The 20,654-nt window shown below is 49.3% G+C and overlaps 2 protein-coding genes across 2 annotated transcripts; one reads left to right on the forward strand and one right to left on the reverse strand.

Moving 5' to 3' along the window:
• Positions 1–3,385: 3,385 nt before the first annotated feature.
• LOC136947874 (prostaglandin E2 receptor EP2 subtype-like) lies at positions 3,386–5,491 on the reverse strand (the record flags this gene model as incomplete). Its single annotated transcript, XM_067242103.1, has 2 exons — positions 3,386–4,549; positions 4,694–5,491. Coding segments are annotated over 2 exons (1,104 nt in total), but the record flags the coding sequence as incomplete, so codon positions are not given.
• A 1,190-nt stretch (positions 5,492–6,681) lies between these two features.
• On the forward strand, positions 6,682–14,187 carry LOC136947526 (nidogen-2-like). Its single transcript, XM_067241626.1, has 18 exons — positions 6,682–6,765; positions 6,954–7,174; positions 7,306–7,949; positions 8,176–8,421; positions 8,517–8,717; positions 8,859–9,086; positions 9,314–9,460; positions 10,670–10,798; positions 10,913–11,035; positions 11,211–11,366; positions 11,845–12,087; positions 12,526–12,695; positions 12,857–12,986; positions 13,099–13,270; positions 13,451–13,608; positions 13,722–13,848; positions 13,941–14,053; positions 14,140–14,187. Exons 1-18 carry the CDS (start codon positions 6,682–6,684, stop codon positions 14,148–14,150), a joined length of 3,303 nt encoding a protein of 1,100 aa, XP_067097727.1. The 3' UTR covers positions 14,151–14,187.
• The last annotated feature ends 6,467 nt before the right edge of the window (positions 14,188–20,654 follow it).

The following is a 20,654-nucleotide window of genomic DNA, read 5'->3' on the forward strand; positions in this document are numbered from 1 at the left end:
ACCTGCTCTGTCCTTCTGCTTACATATTTCAGTGACCTACTAACTGTTTATCCATTAAGAACAATGCATGTCTTATGAACATATGACTTCAAAGTGTTACCTTTTTGATGTTATTTCAAATAAAAATGTGGAGAAAAAAATCCTGGACAGTATTAAGTCAGTACAGCCTGAGCCTACATATAGGATTTCATTATGAATACGAAATGGTCATTCATTAGGATTACAATATTTTACATCGAGACATAATAACAAGTAACATGGCAACAGTATATTTTTTAAGGTCACAGGATTTATTCTATACTTTACTACTCTAAACAACTCAACTACTTTACTCTAAACATTTTAAAACACAGCTAAAGAAAACAACTTGATATGTATGTCGTTGAATCCCAACAGTAGGTCCCAGAACCTCTTAGATGTTTGGGGAACCCCCATGAAGCTGCAGCGTGGGAGGGCAGCAGCTTAGCTGGAGGACCTAGAGGAGGGGCAGGAGCCTGGGACTAGGGCTCAACTAGCCATCTGTCCAACTATCCTGTTGGCCCAGCACAGGTGAAAATCTCCTGTTGTTGGGAAATGCTTGAGTTTAAGGAGCTTCAGAAAAGCTCAAATGTCCATACGTTTTTATTAGATTACTAACCCTACCAACATTCCCTTCATGGATTGTGTCCTGGCAGGTGTTTAGACTAGGAACAAGACACTTGGATCTGTCTGATGTTCTGCATCGTCTGTTTACAACAGCCAAAGATGGGAGATAAAGTCAGTTATTCAAACACTTGTGTTGCATTTTTTGGTTAGTATAACTTCTGAGACCTCAAGTGTAATTGAACTAACTTGTTTTGTAAACCTTCCCACCACTTCTTAGGAAGAGGGCCAGAAACATGAACATACTAAATAGCAGATCCACAAGCCTGGTGGTTTGGATAGCTGCCATTGCTGCCCTAATCAAACGCATGTGAACTGAATCCAGTCAACCGTTCTGACTCATCATGTAACGTAAACACTTGATGGCGTGGAGAAAGTCAGGAGGTAAAATAGTCATTTCAAGCCTGGTTCTCATCAACTGTCTTCCTTAGCATGGCCACCCCAACTAATATGCCCTCTCTGCTACCCACAGCAGTGAGTGGCTCTCTGCTACCCACAGCAGTGAGTGGCTCTCTGCTACCCACAGCAGTGAGTGGCTCTCTGCTACCCACAGCAGTGAGTGGCTCTCTGCTACCCACAGCAGTGAGTGGCTCTCTGCTACCCACAGCAGTGAGTGGCTCTCTGCTACCCACAGCAGTGAGTGGCTCTCTGCTACCCACAGCAGTGAGTGGCTCTCTGCTACCCACAGCAGTGAGTGGCTCTCTGCTACCCACAGCAGTGAGTGGCTCTCTGCTACCCACAGCAGTGAGTGGCTCTCTGCTACCCACAGCAGTGAGTGGCTCTCTGCTACCCACAGCAGTGAGTGGCTCTCTGCTACCCACAGCAGTGAGTGGCTCTCTGCTACCCACAGCAGTGAGTGGCTCTCTGCTACCCACAGCAGTGAGTGGCTCTCTGCTACCCACAGCAGTGAGTGGCTCTCTGCTACCCACAGCAGTGAGTGGCTCTCTGCTACCCACAGCAGTGAGTGGCTCTCTGCTACCCACAGCAGTGAGTGGCTCTCTGCTACCCACAGCAGTGAGTGGCTCTCTGCTACCCACAGCAGTGAGTGGCTCTCTGCTACCCACAGCAGTGAGTGGCTCTCTGCTACCCACAGCAGTGAGTGGCTCTCTGCTACCCACAGCAGTGAGTGGCTCTCTGCTACCCACAGCAGTGAGTGGCTCTCTGCTACCCACAGCAGTGAGTGGCTCTCTGCTACCCACAGCAGTGAGTGGCTCTCTGCTACCCACAGCAGTGAGTGGCTCTCTGCTACCCACAGCAGTGAGTGGCTCTCTGCTACCCACAGCAGTGAGTGGCTCTCTGCTACCCACAGCAGTGAGTGGCTCTCTGCTACCCACAGCAGTGAGTGGCTCTCTGCTACCCACAGCAGTGAGTGGCTCTCTGCTACCCACAGCAGTGAGTGGCTCTCTGCTACCCACAGCAGTGAGTGGCTCTCTGCTACCCACAGCAGTGAGTGGCTCTCTGCTACCCACAGCAGTGAGTGGCTCTCTGCTACCCACAGCAGTGAGTGGCTCTCTGCTACCCACAGCAGTGAGTGGCTCTCTGCTACCCACAGCAGTGAGTGGCTCTCTGCTACCCACAGCAGTGAGTGGCTCTCTGCTACCCACAGCAGTGAGTGGCTCTCTGCTACCCACAGCAGTGAGTGGCTCTCTGCTACCCACAGCAGTGAGTGGAAGCTTGTCTCAGGGGGGTTGTCTGTGACTACCAGGCCTAAACCATAAACATTTGTTTCCCTTTGCAGGAGGGGCACTTCCCAAAGAGTGGGACAGGAGTATCTGGAACAGAAAACAGAATGAGTATGGTCCTATGGGGGTTTAAGTAGGCCTACTGTACACTTATAGCAAGCCTTTCTGATCTATGGGATTGTATCCATTGTATCCAGTGTGCTGGTAAAGAAGGCTATAGTCTCACAAGATGGATTGAAAGCAAAAAATGCCAACTATGTAACGTCGCCATGACAGAGTGATCAGTTTTTAGGCGGTTTTGATATGCCTTACTTGAAAGCAGCCCCACCAACTATACTGATCAGTTGGCTAATGATCAGTAATGTATTAAAGTCGTATACCCTGACTAATAATTGGACGGGCTACCTGTCTGTACCAACCTAACTGCGCGCACTCTTATGGAGTCAAATTAGGGTCAATAATATTTTGCATCCGCAGAAAAAGATTTGCATCCTCAGAAAAAGATTTGCATCCGCAGAAATCTATATCTTTTTCTGCGGATGCAAAATATTATTGACCCTAATTGGACTCCGTACACTCTGCCCCTGCAGTGGCTTTGAAGGGAGGTGGTGCGATATGAATGTGTCAAACCGCAAATTTAGCCCAACCCAGCTCTGAGAAACCTGCACACGCAATGTCAGATGATGCTGATTTTAGTGCTGCTGTTGCTATGCTGCCCCCCCCCCCCCCCCCCCATGTCTATGAAAGGCCCTCCAATAACGACTGAGGCAACAGACTTCCTTTTGAACAGAGCCATCAGTGCTAAGACAACAAGTATTGCTGTTCTATTTTAACCACTACATAATCCTTATTACTACTCAAATCTATGTGCTAATATGTATGTACATAGTGCTTTGCTAAAATTATATACTTATATGAATTCCATATTAAATCAGCTGTTGTAACCCAGTCTAAGAGATGTGTGACTGGTCAGGCCAGCACCACCAGAGGTGTCCGTGTTCAAGGACTGACTGTTTCCCAAACAGCCCCAGCTTGCTCATGCATGCACACACGCTGTCCTGTTCACAGTCCACTGTTTTTTTTATTAATCCTCGTTAATGTTTGTTAATGTTGGGCAGCACAAGACACTAACAAGTGTAATGGCTGTGAATTATTTCCAGTTGGGACATACTGCATGTTAGCATGTGAGCTGTTCACACGACACAGACGTGTATGCTTTTGATGCTCCAGGGGAACCTGTGTGAACTGCTGTCGGGCTACTGGCGGTTCCATCTTGATAAATAACTGTTTAAGATCTCTTTCCCAGTGGGTCAGAGGTTTCCGAGTAATACAAAAAACAGTCCTATAAAGACCTTTTACAATAACAGCTGTTTCCTAACCTATTCAAAGTTAAACATGCCAAGATGGCAGGACAATGCAAGAAGGATATGGCAAACTCAACGTCTGGTATTCATTTGTCAGACTGGAAGTAACAAAACACTACATAAAGGTCTAATGCCATTTGAGCGGAATAAAGACATTGGAGAAATGACCTTCAAGCCACAAGTTGGGGCTTTTGGGAAACCAGAGCTCTTAAACAATTTTAGACAGTAACAATTCTCACAGATTTATCTGCTAACAGCCATGGTAGCTTGAGTAAACAATTATTTTGATTTGGGAACCATTTTTGAATGTCAACTTTGGGATCTGGGAGAAAAGCACATGCTCAATTAATTAGAAAACTAAAGAATTTTAAGATGATATCAGTTGGTCAACAGCTCCAAAAGCTACACCCGTTTTTTAAATATATTTTACATTGTCAGTTCATGATTGCAAGCTTATCTTACATCATGTAAAGGGTTACTTCCTCTATACAATTCCCTTTTTGACTGCTATTCGAGAACTAAGGTGGATGACTTCCTGTTTGGTTTGTCAGCTAGCTAGTCAGAGGACCCCACTGATAATCCTGCTCGAGGGTCATGACACCGGTCCGTGTTCATGCTTGCTGTCTCCGTGGTTGAGAAGCTCGAGTCGACCAGCTTGGGCTGAATGGGGCGAGCCTTTATCGTGGAGACCTGAGGGGTTCTGGGTCTTCGTAGTTTCCTCCAGAAGAACCGCAGCACTGAAGGATTAAATATGATGAAGACCCAAGGATCGATGATGGAGTTGAATGACAGCATACGTAGAGCAGCTAGATCAGAGTAGTGTTTCTCCTCCGCTCTGGTTAAGTTGAAATACACTCTGAGCTACAGTGGTACACAAACACAAAACGCGTTAGCGGGATACAGGGAGTATATAGGGCTGCTCTCTATTCATTATGATGACTTTGAAGTTTGAAAATGACTTAACATGTGAGGAAGAGATACGAAAAGTATCAAAAACCCTCTTACCACTAAAGGGAATGAGCATATGCAAAAAACCACAGTGATGAAACTCAACAGCAGCAGATGTTCCACTTCCTCTGTCAGAGACAGCGACCGCTGGTAGCTCTTCTGTCTGGATCTCTGCCCCCGCGCTCTGCGCCTCTGGCGCATCTTAACGAGGTGGCAAATGACACTTATATTACAAAGTACAGTGCCCGAAATCATAACGAGGGTAAAAGTGGCGTAAAGGCCAGCGTAAAGTTTACCCCTAAGATCTTTTGGGTTCATGTCAAGGAAGCACCACGTCCCCGGACAATACTGTACGTAGGAACCAAAGCCCACGAAAGGTGTCACGCAAAAAATAATGCAGCCCAGATATATAACAGGAATGGTGATGTACCCACAGCGGTTGTTTAAATGCCGCTCGTGAAAGTAGGGATGACCAATGGCGAGGTATCGCTCCTGCGCCATGGCGCACACCGTGGCCAAAGTAGCAAGGCTCAAAAATGTCATACTGAATCCGAAATATTTGCACAGTTCTTTGCCATTCTTCATTCCCGTCAACGTCGTATTCGTTGCATAAGAAGTCAACACGAGAGGACTGACTGCCAGGGTCCCCAGTAAATCCTTCATGAGAAGCGCTGTTACCAGTACGTAGAACAGAGACAGACTTTGCTTGTTACACCGCATCGCCAAGAACACCAAAGCTGACAAGTTGCCTATAACTCCGGTGGCAAACATAACCGCGGATGTGGTGGGATTCCCGGACAACACGTGTTGTGTTACAGCGAGAGAGTGATTACATATTCGATCGTCTGGCCCCATTTAGACTTAATTCAAATGACAGCAAGGAAACATTCAGATGCTGCAAACACATTCGGTAGGAGATGTGTTCACATTGCCCCACCCACGCCTTAAGGATGTGAAGCCTTTCGTCAACGGAGGATTGTCTTCGTCACTCAACTAAACACAGCGCGTTTCAGAAAAGAAGATTCAACAGGCAACTGCATGAAAATAGTGACTCCCAGTGGAAATCTTTATTTTACGCATTTTGACAACGCAAAGTACAGCAGGCTACAACACTGCTGCACAAGGCCACTTCAGGTCAAAGGTTAAAATGCTTTACACCTTGACTTGTCTTTCTTTAACTAAACGTGATCAGACATCAAGATCACCATTTATCTTCCACTTTCTGTGTCCCAGGCTCTCAGGCTGTGGGTAGCGGTTTGGATCCGTGAAATTACCGCCTTATTCCAACGCCTCCTCTTTACTGTCAGTAAATTACTATCATCCACATTCACTTGAGCAAACGCACGATGAAGAGCTCTCGAACGTTTGCGATAATTTTTTGGAACTATGCTTTCACAATCTTTCAAAGTGAGGCAATTATTTTACCTTATGGAGAGCGGGTTGGTGATTCCATTTTGGGCAACGGCGATGATGAAGTGTCAGAAGTTCTGCGCTTGAAAGAGCCTTTGTTTTTCTATGACGCTCAGTACTACGATCTTTACGTAAGTAGGGAATGTCAGATGACAAACATTGTGACTGAAATATAATTTAAACGATATATATACAATAGAGATAATTCGGTTATGTTATTAGTTGGTGTAGGCTGCATGTTGAAATATTGGTTAGATTCTGCTTTTTTGTTATCAGGCTACTCATGGTAATCACGTTAGCGCACTAGTCCGTTTATTTAATTCAGCAAACACAGCAGCGCCTTGAGCTACTAAAGAAAATACCTATTAACCAGATTTTAACAAGACTGCTTCTATCTATATATTTTTTCTCCTCAGATAGCGACCAATGGGATCATTTTCCTGCAGCCTCCCCCTAGAGAGAGTGTATATGTTGATAGGGCATTTCCCCTGGGGTTTCCTGCCATCGCACCTTTTCTGGCGGACATAGACACCAGCGGGGGGAGGGGGTCTGTGTATTACCGGACGGAGGAGTCGGTGGACATACTTAACCACGTGGCTGGGCTCATCCTGAGGAGTTTTCCCAACGTTCATTTCATGCCAAAACAGGCTGTGATCACAACCTGGGACAAGGTCGGCAGCCACCTGGAGTTCCCCTTCTCGCTGGAGTCCTCAGATAAGGTGACACATCAGACATGTCTAAAGGCCGATTTATACTAACACGGGATTCCCTGATTGGTCAGGATCATGCCTTACATTATAGATGCGGTGACATTTAGAATGTGTGAGGGTGGCTCCAAAACGTCAGAAAAAAAGCCCAGTTAGCTGCTGGTTGTGTTTTGACACAGGTGCTGTTCTGTGTCCCTCAGATGAACACCTTTCAAGCTGTGCTGGCCTCTGACTCCCAGGACTCCTATGCCCTGCTCTTGTACCCCGCCGAGGGGCTGCAGTTCCTGGGGACCATGGCCAAGACCTTCCACAACCCGGGTGTGGAGCTCCTGGCCAGAGCAGGCTTCAGTGGCTGGCAGAGCTCCACCTCAGAAGAGCGGAGCTACCCTCTCCCAGTGCCGAGTGTCCGGAGCCTGGACCAGTCAGTGTGCACAGTCAGCGCACAGACATGGGAGAACCGTGTTCTCTGCGCGTCGTGAACCAAATGCTGTATGACATTTTTCACTGTTGTTGATGATGTTGTGACGATTATCTCTCTGTTCCCCTGTTCAGGGAGGGGAATGCGGGTGTGAGAGGGCTGTGGCTGTTCCAGATCGGTAGCAGGTCTGCCTTCGAGGACATCCTCAGCCCCGGGCCAGGTCCCTCCCTCCCCCCGGCTCAGCCCTGGGCCAGGGCCGGACACAGAGAACCAGCAGCCGACACTGTCGCCTCAGTTGTGGCAGATCTAGTGGACGATTTCTACGTCCTGTCCGACAGTAATGCCCCTTCAACCAAACCACCTCCTCCAGTCCTGCCCCCCAAACTCTCTCCCACCCCCCTCCAGGGACCCCCCCTCCAGGGACCCCCCCTCCAGGGACCCCCCCTCCAGGGAACCCCCCTCCAGGGAACCCCCACCATGAGCCCCTCCCCCCCCACCATGAGCCCCTCCACCCACACCATGAGCTCCTCCCCCCTCACCCTGAGCCCCTCCCCCCCCACCCTGAGCCCCTCCCCCCCCACCATGAGCCCCTCGTCCCCCACCCTGAGCTCCTCGTCCCCCCCCACAAGGCCCCCTGTGCCTCCTGGGCCTTTAAGCGCATGTGGCCGCATCCTGCACCTCTGCTCCCAGGACGGCTACTGCGCAGACCACCCCACAGGCCCCTGCTGCCGCTGCCGATCTGGTTACTACGGCAACGGGAGACGGTGCTTGCCCCAGGGTGAGTCGTTCGGTCTCTGTCTGTGGTTGGCTGGTGATAAGCACTTGTTTACATTTAATCATTTAGCAGACGCTCTTATCCAGAGCTCAGCCATCTGACCCCCCCCCCCCACTTGCTTTTGTGATTCGTTAACGGCGCCCGCGGCTCTTTTTAGAGTCACCAAAGTGTCACTGAGTCACTGAAGTGTGCGTTAGGAACACAGTGTGAGAGACCTGTGTCTTAACAGGTGTCCCCCAGCGACTGAACGGCAAGGTGAGCGGGAAGCTGACTTTGGACGGGACTGAGGTTTTGCTGAAGGGGGTGGATCTCCATGGTTACGCTGTGGTGGCCGATGGTCGGGTCCATGTCTCAGTGAGCCCCGTCCCAGAAAAGGTGGGCTGGGCTCTAATGACGGTCAGCCCTCTCATTGGCCTGTTCGGCTGGCTGTTTGCCCAAGAGCTCCAGGACTACAAAAATGGCTTCCATCTCACAGGTATGTCAAAGCCTGTCAGCTTTCAGTTTGTGGCTTATAACCTTTCAACTGAACTGTTCTGCGACGAGAAGGTTTTGGTGTGTTGTGTTTTCAAGGTGGCGAGTGTACACATCAGGCAAGAGTGACGTTCCACCCCGGGAAACAGAATCTGACCGTTACCCAGAAAGCTCAGGGTCTGGGCTCCCTCCACCCTGCCTGGGTGGAGACCCTCCTCCAGGGAGAGCTGCCCCTCATCCCAGCTGGTGCCACGCTTCAGCTGGAGCCATACAAGGAGACCTACCAATACAACCACTCAGGTAAACCTGAAATCCCAAGGCACTGCTTTGTATCTTGAACTGAATGTCACTGTAAGCAGCACTGAAATCAAGCTATCAATTGCAGACAGTTCAGAATATAATTAATTGGTGTGTTAGTGATGGATGGTCCTGTTCTGGCAGTGGCGACCTCTTCATCGCTGCGAGACTTCTCAGTGGTGTCTGACAACCGAGGGTTTGAGAAGCTGTCCTACTTCCTGCATCAGGATGTGACATATAAGGGCTGCGCACACAGATCGTTTCCTGACACCCAGTTCCAGCAGCTCAACACTGAGCGTCTCTTGGTCATGTACAACAAGGAAACACAAAGTTTGATGTATTCCATCTCCAACACTGTTGGTCCTGTTGGAGGTAAACTTTCAACCATGCAAATTATATGGTTTTACCAACCTAACAAACACATCACAGTAGTTAATTTGTCATTACATTTGAATGATACTACCATATGCTACAGATAGTACAGTACAGGATTAGAGTTTATTATATATTTATGTTTTTACTTGACTTGCAAGAGGGGGAGTTTTACTGTAACAAAGATGCCAGTCTGTAGTGATGTATCTGTGGTTGTGTGTTGTCAGGGGGGCTACCAGACCCAGACTGGGTGAACCCATGTTCTGCTGGGGCACACTACTGTGACCCCATGTCCATCTGTGTGTCTGCGACTGGAACTGACTACTACTGCCAGTGTGCGTCTGGATACAGAGGAGATGGACGCAGTTGTTATGGTGACGTTCACTCACATCTTGAGAGCAAGATCTGGCAGAGCAGATGTGTTTGTATTCATTCTGTGATGTTCTGTGTGTGTCTGTGTGTGTCTGTGATGTTCTCTGTGTGTCTGTGTGTGTCTGTGTGTGTCTGTGATGTTCTCTGTGTGTCTGTGTGTGTCTGTGTGTGTCTGTGTGTGTCTGTGATGTTCTCTGTGTGTCTGTGTGTGTCTGTGTGTGTCTGTGTGTGTCTGTGATGTTCTCTGTGTGTCTGTGTGTGTCTGTGTGTGTCTGTGTGTGTCTGTGTGTGTCTGTGTGTGTCTGTGATGTTCTCTGTGTGTCTGTGTGTGTCTGTGTGTGTCTGTGTGTGTCTGTGTGTGTCTGTGTGTGTCTGTGATGTTCTCTGTGTGTCTGTGTGTGTCTGTGTGTGTCTGTGTGTGTCTGTGTGTGTCTGTGTGTGTCTGTGATGTTCTCTGTGTGTCTGTGTGTGTCTGTGTGTGTCTGTGTGTGTCTGTGTGTGTCTGTGTGTGTCTGTGATGTTCTCTGTGTGTCTGTGTGTGTCTGTGTGTGTCTGTGTGTGTCTGTGTGTGTCTGTGTGTGTCTGTGATGTTCTCTGTGTGTGTCTGTGTGTGTCTGTGTGTGTCTGTGTGTGTCTGTGTGTGTCTGTGTCTGTGTGTGTCTGTGTGTGTCTGTGTGTGTCTGTGTGTGTCTGTGATGTTCTCTGTGTGTCTGTGTGTGTCTGTGTGTGTCTGTGATGTTCTCTGTGTGTCTGTGTGTGTCTGTGTGTGTCTGTGTGTGTCTGTGTGTGTCTGTGATGTTCTCTGTGTGTCTGTGTGTGTCTGTGTGTGTCTGTGTGTGTCTGTGTGTGTCTGTGTGTGTCTGTGATGTTCTCTGTGTGTCTCTGTGTGTCTGTGTGTGTCTGTGTGTGTCTGTGTGTGTCTGTGTGTGTCTGTGATGTTCTCTGTGTGTCTGTGTGTGTCTGTGTGTGTCTGTGTGTGTCTGTGTGTGTCTGTGTGTGTCTGTGTGTCTGTGTGTGTCTGTGTGTGTCTGTGTGTGTCTGTGTGTGTCTGTGTGTGTCTGTGATGTTCTCTGTGTGTCTGTGTGTGTCTGTGTGTGTCTGTGTGTGTCTGTGTGTGTCTGTGATGTTCTCTGTGTGTCTGTGTGTGTCTGTGTGTGTCTGTGTGTGTCTGTGTGTGTCTGTGTGTGTCTGTGTGTGTCTGTGGTGGGCAGATGTGGACGAGTGTTCTGAGGGTTTGGACAGCTGTGGGCTTCACTCCCAGTGTGTCAACATGCCAGGGAGCCACCACTGTGTCTGCAACGCCGGCTTTGAGTTCGACCCTGATTGGCGATCCTGTGTGGGTGAGAGCAGACCACTGTGGTGGGTTGATGTCGAGCAAATTCAAGGATGAGTTTCAGGGCCAACGTTGTGACTGCTCCAACCTTTTACTGTGTCGGTCTCTGTCCCCGGGCCAGACATTGATGAGTGCTATCTGAAGCAGTGCCACCCGTTTGCCTCCTGCTCCAACTCTGAGGGCTCCTTCCACTGCCAGTGCTGGCCCGGGTACCATGGAGATGGACTGGTGTGTGGCCAATCAGGTATGGATGATCTTACACCTATATAACTTATCTTGGTCAAATACGCTTATCGATGACAGACATATGACATATGCACAGGATGACGGCTAAAGGGTACACTGAGATAATAATTCAAAAACATTATATAACCTTCCTGATAGCTTCCTTATTTTTTGACACTCATCGCTCCGCCTAGCTCTGGTGACGGAGTCTGAGAGCCGCTCTCCGAGCCTGTGTGAGCAGCACAGAGCCAGCCTGGAGGGGGGGTGCCTGGGGCAGGGAGGCCTGCCCCCGGAGGAGGCCTCCCTGCCCCAGTGTGACCAGGACGGCCAGTACCTCCCCCTGCAGTGCCGTGGCATGAATGGGCTTAAGATATTAAGTCACTAGTATTAATCACTGCTTATTCTTGATTTAACTGTTTTTAAATCAAGATGTTGTTGCCAGTGGCTGCATGGTTTTAAATCCCTTTTTTCAACTCGGTACGGCATGCGCTGAGGGAAACCACACCATCTCTAAATTTAAGATAATTACGTAGTCTGAAAGCACAGTTGTAATCAGTCACTCCAATGGCTTTCTCCGCTGTAACCCACAAAACACCTTTTTCGCTTGCAGATCCAGAGGCTCAAAGAGATGAGGAAATACTCAGTTCAAACAAACTACTACTACGTTGTGTATGATTACGATCGTTTGGGAATATTTACAGTTCTTCCGATCCTAACTACAAATGTGTTATGATGACATCACTATCGGACATGTAATCACCCCATAATCACATGTCCCAGGTGTCCCCCCCCACCCTGTCCCCCCCCACCCTGTCCCTCCCCCCACAGCCCTGCCCCCCCCCGTCCCTCCCCTGGGGAACGTTGCAGACAGCATGTGTGAGCGCTGGAGGCACGATCTGGAGGAGCAGTATGGAGGCCAGGCGTCTCCTCAGGACTACATCCCCCAGTGTACCCCTCAGGGACACTTCCTGCCTGCCCAGTGCTACGGTGACAGCACCTTCTGCTGGTGTGTTGACCGAGATGGAAGAGAGGTTCTGGGAACACGCTCGCGACACGTTGTCAAGCCTGCCTGTGAGTCGCTAGGGGAGACCCCTCCTGTGAGTCGCTAGGGGAGACCCCTCCTGTGAGTCGCTAGGGGAGACCCCTCCTGTGAGTCGCTAGGGGAGACAAAAAAAAAACGACACAAAAAAGTTTGTAGTTTTTTGGAAACTTTTATCTCAAGTCCTGAAAGAGCGACCACACCAAACCAGGGCAGAGGTATAAAGAGCTCTATGCACAGAGATGTCGTTAAGATCAACCATTCCCTGTCAGTCAGGGATGAGGTCACCTCTCCCAGTATTTTTACCTTTACCTTACCTTTTTTTTAGGGGGGGGGGGGGGGGTGACCTCATCCCTGACTGACAGGGAAGGGTTGAGAACTTTTTTTAGAAACATTTTGTAGAAAATATTTTTTTCAGCCTTTCAAATCCGCCCCTTCTGGTGTTTATACGTTTCTTCTCTTATTGGTAGGCCTGCCAACCGTGCCCTCGCAAGCCCCTCAGCCATTGGTCCATCCAGGTGTGGTGTCCCAGCCCCCAAGGCCGGCAGTGGTGTTCTCTCAGGGACACCAGATCACAGCTCTTCCTCTGGATGGACAGCAGGCAGTCTGCAGGAAGGCTTCGCTGCTGCTGACTCTGAAGGTGTGCTCAGCTCCACTGCAGGAAGGCACAAATCTGAAAATATATTTACCCCTGAACGGCAATCAGTTTCAATTAACATGAATTATGAGGCGATATAGGTTTGTATCAGCCAGGATCAGAGGTGAGACCATGGGTTGTTGTTGTTGTTGTGCACCTGGTAGGATGCCATTGTGGTCGGGATGGACTATGACTGCAAGGAAAACCAGCTGTACTGGTCAGATGTGGCCAGTCAGACGATTAGCAGAGTCACACTGGAGGCTGGAGCAGAGACAGAGAGCATCATCCACTCAGGTCATCTAACAGGACACACACACTCACTCACACACACACACAGACACACACACAGACACACACACACAGACACACACACAGACGGTAACACTGAGCCCTGCCTGCTGTCCAGGTGTGACCCGTCCAGAGGGCTTGGCTGTGTGTGTGCGGTCCAGAAGGCTGTTCTGGGTGGACAGTGGCTCTCTCAGGATAGAGGCGGCCTCTCTGGCTGGTGGAGACAGAGCCGTCCTGGTCAACTCTGACCTCAGCAACCCCAGAGCCATCGTTGTGGACTCTACCAGTGGGTATGTGTGTGTGTGCGTGTGTATGTGTGTGTGTGTGTGTGTGTGTGCTGGCACTTTGTACTACGTATACTTTTAAAACGTATATCACAGCATCATCAGTTGTGTCAAAAGTTCTTTGAAAAAAGTGTTTTGTTTGAGGTAGGGGAGTGGTAACTTAAAACATGTCGTGCTTGACTTCAGAACCCTGTTCTGGACTGACTGGAACCGCGATGGTCCGAGGATTGAGAGCTGCTCTGTGTCGGGTCAGAACCGACGGCTGCTGGTCCAACAGGGGATCACACTACTAACTGGACTGACCCTTGACCTCAAGACGAAGCAGGTGTGCTGGGCGGACGCAGGTACGGATCTCCCAGACGTGCTTTTCTATCTGCTGCAATACTGACCCAAACTGAAGAAATCATACAGTATACTATACGAATAAATACGTTTATATTCTATTTTTCATCGTGAGGTTCCATGAAAGTGGAGTGCATAGCCCCCGATGGTTCAGAGAGGAGAGAGATCTACAGATGTCAAGATGACTACCCGTTCAGTATTGTTCTTCATGGCGACACCCTTTACTACACAGACTGGGAGAGGTGACCTGACAGGGAAGGGATGATCTTAACAACATCTCTGTGCATAGAGCTCTTTATACCTCTGCCCTGGTTTGATGTGGTCTCTCTTTCAGGGACGGGGTTGTCATGGTAGACAAAGGGGAGAGCAACCAGACAGACCAGTATCTACCCCTGCGTAGATCTCACCTGTATGGAATCACAGTCGTCACATCTCAGTGTCCATCAGGTAAAGGTACACCTTACATGTTATGTGGTTGTTGTAGTCCTAGGATAGCTGTGGATAGCTTTGACCCAGTGTGATCTGTCATGCAGGGAAACTTTGAGGAGTCCACTGTGGAGTGTGTTTGGAGTGCTGCAGGGATGTCCTGAGAGATGCCTACTGCTAAAGTTAATTATCCTCTGATATATCTCTTTTTTAAATAAAAATGATGGTTTACTAGAGTTTGGATAACTTGACTGTGCTTCCATAGTGTTTCCAACAGAGGGCACTGTAGGCCAGGTGATGGGCAAACTCACAATTTTGTTTTTGTCTTCTGCGTAAGAAAGGGGGGGGGGTGACAGTTAAGGAGAGGGAGGTGGAAAGGATGGAAATTTGTCTGGCTCTCTCTATCAGTCTCTCTCTCTCTATCTGGCTCTCTATCTGTCTGTCTCTATCTCTCTCTCTCTCCCTGTGTCTCTCTATCTGTCTCTCTCTCTCTCCCTGTGTCTCTCTATCTGTCTCTCTCTCCCTGTGTCTCTCTATCTGTCTCTCTCTCTCTCCCTGTGTCTCTCTATCTGTCTCTCTCTCCCTGTGTCTCTCTATCTGGCTCTCTCTATATGTCTCTCTCTCTCCCTGTGTCTCTCTATCTGTCTCTCTCTCCCTGTGTCTCTCTATCTGGCTCTCTCTATATGTCTCTCTCTCTCTCTCCCTGTGTCTCTCTATCTGACTCTATCTCTGGCTCTCTCCCATTCTCACCAGTTCTCCCATTATTATGGGTAATCCCAGTACAAGGCCTTCTCTGTGACCCGATGCTCCATATCAGTCCCCATTAGCAGGGTCGTGAAAGGCTGGGCAGGCAGCACCTTCATGTGAATTCATGAAATAACATGGATCATCTAAGAACCATGAAACAAAACATGGAGTATTCCATATTCACATAAACCGCACTCAGAGTTTGGACCCAAACATCAGTTGTTCAACGAGAGGATAAGATATCACCCATAAAGAAACAAAAAAAACTGAATTAATAACACATATTTGTATATGCTCTACTGATATCACAATAATAATGTCCACGATAAAGAGACACCCAAAATGACCCCTCCTGTAGTACTTTGCTAGTTCAAGGCAACGGTCTCCAGCATTGCGGATAGGCATGTTGTTCCATCTCAGTAATTACATGTGGTTATGTAATTACGCTGTGCTATGCTAAATAGGGTAGAGAATAGCCCGCAAGCCCAGTCTGTGAATGGAAACTAGGGCTTTTTCAGGCCACAGGCGAACTTGAATTTACATACTATGTCCTCAACTATGAGTTTCCACACGGATTGGCTCCACATCTGTGTATGACACTTTTCTATGTAGGCTGGAGTATCTTCAATGTTTAATGGATAAGACTCAAACAAAACAAGACTTCTCATGTTTTCTGGCAACCGGTAAACACATCACGGAGTGGAAATACGGTAGTGTTCAATTACTCTCATATCTGTTTACTTTCTCATGTAAGACTATACTGTCCTTGAGAAGAATGTCTGTATTTATCCTCATGACCATCACTGATATAAAGAAAATTTGACAGTGCTATAATCACAGCACAGAACCTCATTTGTGTATACTCTTAAGTATTCAGTGGCAGTTGAACTAGCTGGTGTCACGCAGTTGTTTGGAGCTTGAGGGATGCAGTCAGACCACAGGCTCTGTTCCTGTAAATCAGGAGCTTGATATCCTAAAACAAACACATTGGCTTCTCTGAAGACTCAATGACTGCCAAGACTCCGCCAGGTCCAGCCTCTGACCAAGAGGAGACCAGACCTCCCAACCTCTCTCTCCTTCCTCCCCACCCTCTTGTTCCCCTGGGCCCAAGCATTGGCCAGCACCCCTGGCTGATCTGGAGCTGTCACCACAGCGATGGAGGAGACCTCCCCCGGGACACAGAGAGGGAGAGCATACGCCTGCTGCCCTGGCTGATCTGGAGCTGTCACCACAGCGATGGAGGAGACCTCCCCCGGGACACAGAGAGGGAGAGCATACGCCTGCTGCCCTGGCTGATCTGGAGCTGTCACCACAGCGATAGAGGAGAACTCCCCTTCTGACCGCAGTTCAGGGAGTTCGGCCAGCGTTGCTCAACAGCGGTCATTCTCAGGGCCGGGCCTGAACCCTGGTCTGGTTACCGAGGCGATAGGACCCTCAGGGACCACAACACTTACTGGTCACGATGACCTTACGGGGGCTCAGATGGGTTCTGGTTTTGCGCTCCCTCGTCGGAGCGACCTGAAGGAGGGTGGAACACCGTCCTGGTGCCACTGCTGAAGCTGGAGATGACTAAGACAGTCCTTTGTGTAATGAGGAAACAGGGTTGTGTCGAGTTACTAAGACAACAGGAGGTTGACCCCTGGCCCTTCACATGGATGACCTTTGACCCTCTGCCTCTGGCCTCACAGGTCCACTCTTATCCTGGAGACCAGGACAGAGGCAACGTGATCTGTTACGGGAACGGGTGTTTGTTTAGAAAATAAAGGCTATCCTACTACTGTAGCTACTGTAAAGGGTTTGTTAAGCTCAAAGCTTCAAAGCTCAAGGGCTCTGTCACAGGGGAAGTTTGAAACAAAGACGTCTTTTGTGTGTTAACGAACACTTGTGCTCCGTTGGAGTGAACGGGAGCTGCGACCACAGCCCTCGTCTGGAAGCGTGAGAGGACGGAGCGTGCTGACGGCAGGGAATACAAGCGCGTCCCCATGGAGACATGACGGAGTCAAGCGTCCCCATGGAGACATGACGGAGTCAAGAAGGGAGGGCTGTCAGAGAGGACACCTCCCTGTGGCCCTGCAGCCACAAGACTCACATGTCACCTGTCACATGTCACATGTCACCCAGAACACAGTGCAGGACAGCAGAGCCACCGTTTTGAAAAGCAGGAGTCCCTTCTCAACACAACTACACCTCCTACCCTCCAGTCCTCTCTTCTCCCCACACCTCCCTCCTTTCATCCCCACATCCCCTCCCTGGTGTTTCTCTCCCCTCTCTGTATCCCTCACTCCTTTTCTAGTCTCTGTATTCACAACCACAAAACATTACCTCTTTAGGTCAGCCACCCCCCAGCCACCCCCCAGCCACCCCCTACCCCCCAGCCACCCCCTACCCCCCAGCCACCCCCTACCCCCCAGCCACCCCCTACCCCCCAGCCACCCCCCAGCCACCCCCCAGCCCACCCCCTACCCCCCAGCCACCCCCTACCCCCCAGCCCCCCCCAGCCACCCCCAGCCACCCCCCAGCCACCCCCTACCCCCCAGCCACCCCCTACCCCCCAGCCCCCCCCAGCCACCCCCCAGCCACCCCCCAGCCACCCCCCAGCCACCCCCCAGCCACCCCCAGCCCCCCCCAGCCACCCCCAGCCACCCCCCAGCCACCCTGTCTCTTTCTGTTCATTACAGCAGACGCAGTGAAATGGAAGGAGGAGAAAGAAGAATAGAACATCGGGGGATGAATGGCATCCTTGATTTATTCCACTTTTACCTGGGTGAGATATTGGCTCACTGCCTAAAGTGAAACCATAATACTCTTTCCAGCCATGGAGTTACTAACTGTACTCAGAGAGAGAGAGAGAGTGAGTGTGGGTGGGTGGGTGTGTATCTTTGAAATAATGTTGGATACATATTTTTATTAACTGGATTATTTACTGCAATCAGCCAGGCCACAAAGAAAACTTGCAGGCACACCCACACAGACTCTCTTTAACACAAACACAGACATAATCACACACACTGACTCTTTTGCTCTCTCTCTCTCTCTCTCTCTCTCTCTCTCTCTCTCTCTCTCTCTCTCTCTCTCTCACACGCACACACACACACACGCACTCATTGCCATGCAAAGTCAGGCCAGTATTTTATGATGAAGTGGTGTGAGTGAACTAATGGGGTTTGGCTGATATGTGAAAAGCTGGAAGATTTATAGAGAATGAAGGGAGTCTCCCACCACAGACAACCCTCTGGTCTGTATCTTTCTTCCTGTCAGGGCTGACGGCTGCGTTCTGTAAGAGGCCATGTTGGATCACCCTCAGGGTTCAGTCTTGGTCCCTTCCTCAGAGAGCCAAGCTTACGAAACACAGAGGTGTGGAGGGGAATCGGACACCATTTGCAAGAGTAATGGGTTTTCAAGAACATTAGGCCAACGGGTTAATCCATCAAGAAACAGCCCACCTGCCTCACCAGGTCTACTGGTGATGTGCTCACCTACGCTGATAGGTACACCGATAGTGCTTAAACTGACAGCTGAACTGACCAGCCTCTTCTGTGAAACCTGTAGAGTCGATACTAGGGTTTGTAAACTCACTGTAGTTTATCAGTCCCTCATCATGTGTTTGCTCTGGCTGGGTTGAAGACACCTCTGTGACGTTCTAGATAAGTACTCTATTGGTTCTCTGAATTACCCGGCACAAATCTATTTTGTTTGAGTCCAAACTCTCATCTGTGTAATCAGACCAGCATTATCAGTCTTCTCCAGTATGGGAACTTTGGACAGGATCAGTGATTGGGCTCATGTGGGAGAGACGGGGTGGGATCCTGTTCTGCGTGGTTCATTAGATGTCCAGGAGGGATGGAGGCATCCTTAAGAGGGCCCTCCTACACCACTCCACTCTGGCTGCACAGATTCTGTTGTGATGATGTCATCGTAGAGAGCCCACCTGCACACTGTCACAGAAGCATAGTGCAGATCGACCTTCCTTCCAGCAGTTGGTACATTCCCCAGTGTCTGACAACTGATTTACTTGTGTTGACACTGTGTTACTGTAAATCTGGATCTTACATTTACATTTATTCATTTAGTAGACGCTTTTATCCAAAGCGACTTCCAAGAGAGAGCTTTACAAAGTGCATAGGTCACTGATCATAACAACAAAGATCTTAATGGTGAGGTGATGTATTTTCCCTCTCCCTTACTTTCATCCCCAGATTACGGCAGCCTTTGATCACACACTGTAAACTACAGCATGGGGTTCATCGGCTCTTTTGCATTCATCTACCCTGTGTGGTGTACTTTGCCCCAGTACTACGAGGGCTCTGGGAGTGTTTATTATTTAAGATGGGGCTTATAAAACTCTTAGGAAATGACTTAAAGTTGAACAGAGTTCTAGGAGTCTATGAGTTGTTAATAAGAGTAGTGTGCTAATGATTGTCGCATGTCTGCTTATCCACATCCAGAGCCAATCCCACTCTACAGACACACTTAACAACAACTCTAAAGTTGGGACTAGGTTGTGTGTGGGAGACATTGTGGGAACAGAATCTCTGTCCTTAGTTCTTTTATTGGAACCAGGCTTTGGCTATCTGCTGGGGGAAATGATCTGTCCACGGAGCCCCTATCCTCTGAGACTCTCCACAAGACCCCCAAACCTCCCTCTCTGACCCCCCAGCCTCCACCCCCTCAGCCAGCCTCCATCCCCTCAGCCAGCCTCCACCCCCTCAGCCAGCCTCCACCTCAGAACAACAAAGCCAGGCAACCAAACCCTGTGGCCTGCAGTGTCTCTCTCCAGGCATCTCTGTGTCAGGAAGCCACATAAGAGAGACTGTCACAGAGAGAGAGAGAGAGAGAGAGAGAGAGAGAGAGAGAGAGAGAGAGAGAGAGCTCACATGGCTAAGAGACCCCCCTCCATCACCACCCTCCCCCTCTTGGTTTCTGCTCCACCGCTGAAAATGAGAGGGCTCCCACTTAGACCCCCAGGTCTTTATCTCTTCACCACCACAGCCTACTCTCTCTCCCTCTCTGTCTCTCCCTCTCTTTCTCTCCCTCTCTTTCTCTCTCTTCCCCTCCCTCTCTCTTCCTCTCTCCATCTGTCCCCCCCCCCTCTCTCTCTCTCTCTGTGATGAAAACCAACCATTGTCAAGCCCATTCACCGTCACAAACCTCCAAACCATCTATCCTCGGTCCGACCACAGTTCCACTCCTAACATCCTCCATTCCCTCCAGTAGTGGGTCCTGGCTGGGCCTGGTTACAGTGGGCCTGGCTGGTTACAGTGGGGCTGAAGGAAGGAAAGGGAACAACCGTTAGAGAATCCAGTGTGGAAATGCTAACCCAGACAAGGACCCAACTTGCATTGCTGTAGTGTCAAGACCCTTTATATAGACGCCTGATCAGCTCCATCAAAATGTAATTAGACATTTAGCAAAGGTGTTCACTAATGAGCAGTTGTCCATGCTCTTTTTCTATTTTCCAATGTATCCTCTGGCCTCACTGTTAACTATGTTGAAGCAGTGGTCACATGTCACTTCCTAAAGGTCAAAGTGTCATGGCTTCTCATGGAATCCACAGTAAACAATGAGAGAGAGGCTGGTGATTTCAAAGGTTAAAGATGTTTGCTAAACCCTGTGACCGTAAGACATGTGGTCATCCAAACATGAACTTGTCACACTCCATGTCCCACTCAACTAACAACAGCACATCTTGTCAGTTCCTCAGTCATGTGACAGCTTCAGGGGGTGTGGCCTGGGTGGGACCAGAAATCCAATGAAGAAATTAATCATTGAATCCTGTCCTTGACATAGTCTTGTCATAGGATTGTTTTGAAATTAAGTTTTGATTCATTCCTGTGATGACTTCCTGTGTGCCAGTCATGTTCAGTAACATGAGGAC

Source organism: Osmerus mordax, chromosome 8, assembly GCF_038355195.1.
Source record: "Osmerus mordax isolate fOsmMor3 chromosome 8, fOsmMor3.pri, whole genome shotgun sequence".
Taxonomy (NCBI): Eukaryota; Metazoa; Chordata; class Actinopteri; order Osmeriformes; family Osmeridae; genus Osmerus; species Osmerus mordax.